At 37.8% G+C, this 8,403-nt stretch overlaps 1 protein-coding gene across 5 annotated transcripts in view; it reads left to right on the top strand.

Moving 5' to 3' along the window:
* BRINP3 (BMP/retinoic acid inducible neural specific 3) overlaps positions 1-7,878 on the top strand; it is a 208,921-nt gene extending 201,043 nt beyond the window's left edge. For 3 of the 5 annotated variants that reach the window (XM_084527639.1, XM_084527640.1, XM_084527641.1), the window contains exons 8-9: positions 970-999; positions 6,534-7,878. In XM_084527639.1, the coding sequence (XP_084383765.1) occupies positions 970-999; positions 6,534-7,650 (1,147 nt within the window). In that variant the 3' untranslated portion in view covers positions 7,651-7,878. The remainder of the gene's footprint in view (positions 1-969; positions 1,000-6,533) is intronic. The other 2 variants (XM_084527642.1, XM_084527643.1) reach the window with 1 other exon arrangement.
* Positions 7,879-8,403: the final 525 nt, after the last annotated feature.

The raw sequence follows: 8,403 nt of genomic DNA on the forward strand, positions 1-8,403 counted from the left end.
GTGGGATTATATGGCAGGCTTTATTTGCTCTGTAAATATTCTAGCTGAAAGCATGGTAGACAACTGCTTAGTTCATCCTGTGCAACATAAAGTTCACCCACAAAAGATACTGGTAATCCAGCAACAGCCCGATTTTCTTCTGATATAGTAGGAAAAGGGTTAAATGTGAGAAGGTAGAATTTACTCCTTCAGTTGGCTGGACCTGTTATTAAACTATAAATAATTAGAAATCTGTTTCCCACTAAATTTTAAGACTTGTGAAAGATTTCTGGAATATTGTCACACACAAGTAAATATATTGATTAAATAGGGTTGGATATAAATGTTTGTCCACAAAAGAGATTTGTGGTTCAGGTGACTAGAAATTCTTTGCAGTCAAAGTGGAAGGGCAGTTGATGGGTTTTAACTAAAGGGTACATGTATGTGGTTTATAATTGTATGTGTTTTGTGTGAGTTACCTGGTTCAGTGTCCTACACTGTGTAAGCAGAGGGTTGATGGTCTATTTCCTAGTAAGACAACAGGTATTCTGCTATCAGAAAAATCAATAATATTTATGTTTACATAGAAATTCCAGCCTGGAATATGCACTTCTTTTGTAACTTTTTGTTGGTTTTTAAATGGTTAATTTCCATAACTCTGTATTAATCAACAAAAAAGTTACAAAATAATTTGGAGGAATTTTGGGGAGCATTGTGTAATTTAATAGAAGGTGTCTTACACTACAATTAATTTATTTCTCTAAATTAAATATTACTTTATTACTACATATTACTATATATTTTTTTAATTTAGAAGTAATTATTATGATGTCAAGTAATTATGATGTCAAGTATACTATTCATTAAAATAGCTTTTGATAATTGCTTATCGCATAGCATTATATGATCTTGAAAACACAGATATTTCGAGCAACACATTTTGTTTCAAAGCTGATTGAAGTAAATAATATTTTTTTTCTTTTTCACTAGGTTTGGAACACAAAAGTTCTACAGCTCAAGGTCTGCAAAAACAAACACATTAGGCTAGTAAATGTAATTTTCCAAATGAAATAATATTGCTTATAATCTTATTGAAAGGATAATTAAAAAGCCCTTTCAGCTTTCCCCCAGATACTTATTGTCTTAATTTATTTTTTAATTAATTAATAAGTAAGTAGCAACTGCTCAAGACAAGTAGCCTCTTAGTGACTAGCTACCCATTAAAACAAGGAGAATATAACTGATTAAATAGAACCAATTAAAGGTAAAAGGACACAGGCAGTGTCCAGAATGATGCGATGAATGAAGGGATGTACTGAAAATTTAGTCACAGAATCATAGAATCAGAAAATGGCTTGGGTTGGAAGGCACCTTAAAAATAATTGAGTTCCAACTCCCTGCCACAGACAGGGATGCCACACACTGGATCAGGTTGCCCAGGGCTTCGTCCAACCTAGTCTTGAACACCTCCAGGGATGGGACATCCACAGCTTCTCTGGGCAACCTGTTCCAGTTCTTCACCATCTTCTGAGTGAAGAATTTCCTCCTAACTTCTAATCTAAATCTCCCTTCTTTTAGTTTAAAACCATTCCCCTTTGTCCTATCATCTACCCAAGAAAAAACAAAAACAAAACCAAAAAACAACCACAAAACAAACAAACAATCAAACAAAAAATACCCCTTGCTCTCCACCTTTTTTATAAGCCCCCTGAAGTATTGAAAAGCTGCAACAAAGTCTCCCTGGAACCTTCTCTTCTCCAGGCTGAACATCCCCAACTCTCTCAGCCCGTCTTCATCAGATAGGTGCTCCAGCCCCATGATAATCTTTGTGGCGCTCCTCTGGACCTATTCTAATAGATCCATGTCCTTCTTGTTCTGGGGACTTCAAACCTGGACACAGTAGTCCAAGTGGGGACTCACAAAAGCAGAGTAGAGGGGGACAATCCCCTCCTTCCAGTGCTGGCCACTCCTCTGTTGATGCACCCCAGGATGCAATTGGCCTTCTGGGCTGCAATTGTTCACTGTTGGCTCATGTCGAGCTTTTTGTCCACCAAAACCCCCAAATCCTTCTCTGCAGGGCTGCTTTCAATGAGTTCTCCCAGTCTGTACTCCTATCTGGGATTGCCCCGACCCAGATGAATTAGAAGTGTTACATTCAAGACTTCATAGTGTATCTAGACAACCAAGCTCAGTCACCTAACTTAGAAAAATAAAGAATAATTAGATCTCATGTACTAGAAAAGGGAAATCTAACGAATGACATCAAGTAATAGCTGATACTAGTTGAATCTTAGGTGAAGAAAATAATGATCTAGAAGAAAGTGAGATTTTGTTTGTCTCGTACTATATGCACCAAGTTTCAAAAAAATATTCCTGCACTATACTGTTGTCTGGAGGCAATGGCAAGATCTGAGCAAGAAAAATGGATCCCCTTAAAATCCCGAAAGATATCTAGTAAATGTCTTTTGATTTTCCTTAAAAGGCTGTTTATTTTAATTATGTTTTCAGAACTATCTGTCATAATATAGATGTAATTACTGACTTGTAGTCACTCATTTGTGTAAAATTTTCAGTCAACCTGTGGCTGAGGTCCTTGTGGAGGATATTCAACAGCTCAATGGTTCTCAAATTCTGGTGTTAGCATAGATTGGACTTGTGTAATGAACTTACAGAGGCAGCAAAATTTTCTGTTTGGACAGTAAATATCAGGGGTTTATATATCACTTGGGAAGACAAGCTCTTTTTGTCCTTAAGTATTAGAGACTCAATCTACATCTGTTGGCTATAGGCACTGAAGAAAGGCAGCACCTTAAATCTCAAAGCTGTAGACAACTTAATCGTTCAGCTATGTAATTTTATTCAGATTTTTTGACTGCTTCTTCTATCCTTTAACAGAAAAAGAAGAAAGGTAGGCTTTTTAAAAATAAAAAGAACAAAAAAGTGTTATTAAGGATTTTACTTGTCATAATAACAGAAACAGTAGATTATATCATTACTAAGGAAAAAAAAAATTCTAAAGACTGTGTGACTGGAGATGTAAACTACCCAAGTCAAATCAACCTTCAACCTGTCAATTAATTTTATTAATTTAAATAACCTTAATCCAGCAATTGAAAATCCTCCTCTTCCAACAGTGTCATGTTTATCAATAGGTCTCCCTCCTTCCATCACCTCTGTGCACCAAGAGAATTTGTTCCCTGCTCTCTGAACTCCATTCTTTGTCAATCTGCAATAATTCTGCAGACTCTCTTTCTGTCTGGCTCACCATGCATTCCAGATACTTGTCCAATCTAACCTTCCCAGATGTATCCACAGGAGGAGACATCCTCCTTTATTCCCCCCCCCCAATTCTTTTATATAAAAATGGGGGCTGAACAACCAGGATAAGACAAACTGGACATTTTTACTCACTGCCTTCTAGTTACTTACTCAGTTTCCTAGCAAACTGTGGACAAGCACATCCCAAAACTTTTCACACAGATGTATTATATACATTTTTTAGTATACACGTTTGATACAGAACATCTTTTCCAGAGTCAATTAATACCTGTATAAGAGTAGACAGTATCTGACTTTAACTAGTGCGAAAGCCTCATATTTTTCCTGTTTTCTTCCTGTTTTTTTTTTTTTTTTTTTTTTCCCTGCAGAACACTAGCAGTGATATTTGTTGTTTGTACTGAAAATTACCATGAAGAACATTATTTGAACTATTTCAAAGTAGCAATATAATATAATAAACCGGAATCCTATGCACTACATCTAAGAGGAAGAAAGGGTAAATGAAACATAACACCTTAAATCTTAAAGATCATCTTAAAGCTGCAAATTTTCTCCCTTTCCCCATGTGGTGGCTTGATCTTGTCTGGGTGCAAGATGCCCACCCAGCTACTCTCTCACTCCCCCTCTTCAACAGGATGCAGCAGAAAAATCAAATGAAAAAGTTCATGAGAACAGGGAGATCACTTACCCATTATAGTCACAGACTCAACTTGGGGAAAATTAATTTAATTTACTGCCAAGCAAAAGAGACTTAAATAGTAGGAAACAACAACAACAACAACAAAAAGTAAAACACACATCTCCCCCCACCCCCATTTTCCCTGGCTCTACTCCACTCCTTCACTCCCAACTCCTCTACCTCCTCCTGCCCCAGGCAGTGATGGAGGGTGGTGAGCAAGGGGCTACAATCAGTCCATCACAGCTCCTCTCCGCCACTCCTTCCGCTCACACTTTGCTCCTGCTCCAGTGTAGGTCCTTGCCACAGGCTGCAGCTCTTTAGGGTAGACCCGCTTTGTCATGGGGTCTTCTGCACCGGTTGGAGAGGAATCTACTCCAGCACCTTGAGCACCTCTTCCCCCTCCTTTATCACACTTTCCTCCCCCTCCTTTATCACACTTTTCTACCTCAGTCTGGTAGAAAGCATTTTGCCCTTTCTTAAATGTTTTCTTAGAGGTGCCAGCATCTTTACTGACAGACTCGGCTACGGCTACAGTGGGGCTGTTGTGAAGATGGCTGGAATTTCTGTGTCTGGCCTAAGGCAGCCCCTGATCTCTTCTCACAAAGGCTGCCCTTACTCCCCCTTCTCCACTGCCATAACCGTGCCACTGACATCCAGTATACCTCAATAAAGTACTATTCAGAAATCTAGCTTAAAAGTATCTGAAGTCAAGCTCCAAAATTCATAGCTGGAATATAGTTGAAAGATAACACTGCCTGGGCTCTGGGCCAGTAGAAATCGTCTTTGTTGAACCTCCAAGCCATATAGAAATGTCTTGTCCATACTAGCACAATGCAAAATACAAGCTGCTAATCTCTGCTGAGAAACTAATGTAGTTACCTGCCTTTGTTTAACCTTCGAGCTCAGGCACAGTGAGTTTTCATTTGACCAGAATATACCATGCAAATGTATCCTTAGATACAACAACCTACACAACATATAGTGATGCCAGGGCAAGCTCAGTAGATACAGATTACTGTCAAAGCAAGTACACAGTAACTTCCCATTCTACCTGGGAAAGCTGTAGTTTTAATGTACTACTCAGTTTTGGAGTAACATTTATATTGTGACAGTGGATTTATTTGTAGAATGGATGTTCTAGTTTTATTCAGGAAAGAAAGATATAAACTTTCCAAACATATTTTTCCTTAATGTTGACTTTCTACTAAATATAGAGAAGCAAGTTGTTTAGGCATTCATGTCACAAATGCTATTGTATATACTTATACCTCCATAAAATACTGATAGACAATATATAAAAAAGAAACAGAAAAGAGGTGAAAAAAAAAGTACTAAAACCTCCCCAAACAAAAGAAAACCACAACATTAAAAACAGAGAGTCACCAGAGTATAAAATGATGTAATATTACTGGTTTTTATTTTCATGTTTCCAAAAAATCAGATTTTGAGATGCCATATGTTTTACTTTTAGTATTTACACTAGAGTTGGGAAAAAAAAAATCATTAAGATTTTTGAACTATCCAATGCTTGAGATAAATTCAGGTATAATAGAAAATGTAAGTTAGTAAATGAGGCTCTTGCACTGAAACAGTGCAATTGAAACAGAAGAACTGTACAACCATCATCATTGCCATCATCATCATGGCAACAATAAAATTGACTCTGCAGCAGACAAAACAGGTCCTTTAAGCTGTGCACTTGTAGGATTACTAAGAAGGACCTATAAAAGGAGATAATTTTTCTCTTGACTATGTCCATATAACTATGTTCACATTTTCTTTCTGCTAGCAACTGTACCTTATCAGCTAAATTATTGGTTTCAGTATCTGTTTTCACAGTGTAATTTAGGACATAAACTGTTGTTTCTAGTGGAACTGAAATGAAATGACAAGAAAAAGATAAGTGATCATTCAATTTCATCTCAGAACGTGAAAATTAAACACAGCTTGGTCATCTGTGGCTTCCCATAGGGATATTGTTCTGTTGGAATTCATTCAGAGAGTTAAGACTGAATCTGTTTTAGTGGGGTGCGGGATCCTATTTGCTATTCCAGGTAAGAATTTTGGTCATTCTGTAACTCACTGTCTATAAATCAGGATGGTTACAGCTAGTAACAAGAAAGTGTGCAAGCTTAGAAAAATCTTCAAAAGAAAAACAGAGAGGTGGTACAAAGTCACATACACACAGATATATACAAAGCATGTCCCTGTGCAAAAAGTACGAGGAAAAAAATCTCAAGTGTATAGGATTTCAAGATGTTAATCTGAAGACAATTACAAAAAACCAGCTCTTTGATAGGCTTTCTTGACAGAGATAGAGAGAAAAAAAGTAAATGAACCAAACGTTCCTGTTGTGTGATCTTATAAGGAAAGTTCTCTATCATTGTTAAAAGGTGATTTAGACATGTATTTATCTACCAGCAGATGCTGTCATCTGACTTTAGGTATGTTTATAGTGCCTTAATCTGCTGTTAAAAACAGCTTTATCTTCCCCCCCCCCCCCCCCTTTTTTTTTTCTGATAAAAAAAATTACAAGGTTGTACTTATTGTGTTTGTGTCTCAGTTTGAGCTAAAATATATTATTTTAATGTTGCAGATCTTCCAACTATTGGCTCAACCGCATCCAGTCCTTTCTCTACTGCAATGAAAATGGCCTCCTGGGGAGCTTTTCTGAAGAGACTCACACATGCACCTGCCCTAATGATCAAGTTGCCTGCCATGGGTTCCTTCCCTGCACAATTGGAGATGGTTCTGCATGTTTGAGCTGTGCTCCTGACAACCGCACACGTTGTGGGAGCTGCAATGCTGGATACATGCTAAGCCAAGGGATTTGCAAGCCTGAAGTGGCAGAATCAACAGAACACTACATTGGGTTTGAGACTGATCTTCAAGACTTGGAAATGAAGTATTTACTGCAGAAGACAGATCGGAGAATTGAGGTCCATGCAATTTTCATCAGCAATGACATGCGCCTCAACAGCTGGTTTGATCCTTCCTGGCGCAAGCGGATGCTCCTTACCCTTAAGAGTAACAAGTACAAATCTAGCCTGGTTCATATGATACTAGGCCTCTCTCTTCAAATCTGCCTAACTAAAAACAGCACCTTAGAGCCTGTTCTTGCTGTTTACATCAACCCTTTTGGGGGCAGCCACTCTGAGAGCTGGTTTATGCCTGTGAATGAAAATAATTTCCCAGACTGGGAGCGGACTAAACTGGACTTACCCCTTCAGTGTTATAACTGGACACTGACTCTGGGCAACAAATGGAAGACATTTTTTGAAACAGTACACATCTATCTGAGGAGTCGAATAAAGTCAAATGGTCCAAATGGCAATGAGAGCATCTACTATGAACCCCTGGAATTTATTGATCCCTCAAGAAATCTGGGCTACATGAAAATCAATAACATCCAAGTGTTTGGCTACAGCATGCACTTTGACCCAGAAGCAATTCGAGACTTGATTTTGCAGCTGGACTACCCCTATACTCAGGGATCACAGGACTCGGCACTTTTGCAGCTGTTAGAGATACGTGATCGTGTAAATAAACTCTCTCCACCTGGTCAACGTCGTCTAGACCTCTTCTCTTGCTTGCTCCGTCATAGACTCAAACTGTCTACCAGTGAAGTGGTGAGGATTCAATCTGCTTTGCAGGCATTTAATGCCAAATTGCCAAACACAGTGGATTATGACACAACCAAATTATGTAGTTAACCATAAATGTGAAGCACAACACAAAACCTTGAAGGAGTTTTTACAGTGCTTTTGTGGAACAGTTTATGTTTGGAAGAGTAAATTTAAATTGTCTTTTCAATATCTGTCTTATATCAGTCAATACTGTTGGATGGCAATTCACACACATGAACTTGCTGACAATGAATATATTATACCTGCAGTTTTGGTTTATGAATGAAATAAATACTGACACCAGTCTAGAAGACATTCTACTTTTTACAATAAATTTGATTTGTAATTTTATATGTTCCGTGCCAATGCTTTTGTGCATTACATCCTTTAGAGGGAACATAGAAGGATACCAATAAAATTTTGTAGCTGAACAGTTATTAAAAAGAAATGCTGTGGGATTCTTTCTTCTTACACAAAAGTAGTAACCTTGATATACTTTTGTGTGTTGAACACGGGTTGTAGGTAAATAAAAGATAGTGACTTATGGTTTTAAAAGAAACCACAGAAAAGTCAAAACTATGGAATATTATATTATTAGGATATGAATCTAAATGTTCATGCTGAGCTGACATGACAACTGTAGTGATGCTTTATTTGCTACACTTCTGAGACTTGAAAAGGTTTCAAGTTGCTTAACATGACATACAGACTCCCAGAGTGGCAATATTGAGGGTTTTAGGATGGTCAGGAGGTTAGTATTGTGAGATGCACAGTAATGAAAGGTTGCATTAGCTCAATAGCAGACAGGTGAGAGCCTGCCTGTGAAACTGATATTACTCA

The sequence above is a fragment of the Aythya ferina genome (assembly GCF_964211825.1).
Source record: "Aythya ferina genome assembly, chromosome: 8".
NCBI lineage: Eukaryota > Metazoa > Chordata > Aves > Anseriformes > Anatidae > Aythya > Aythya ferina.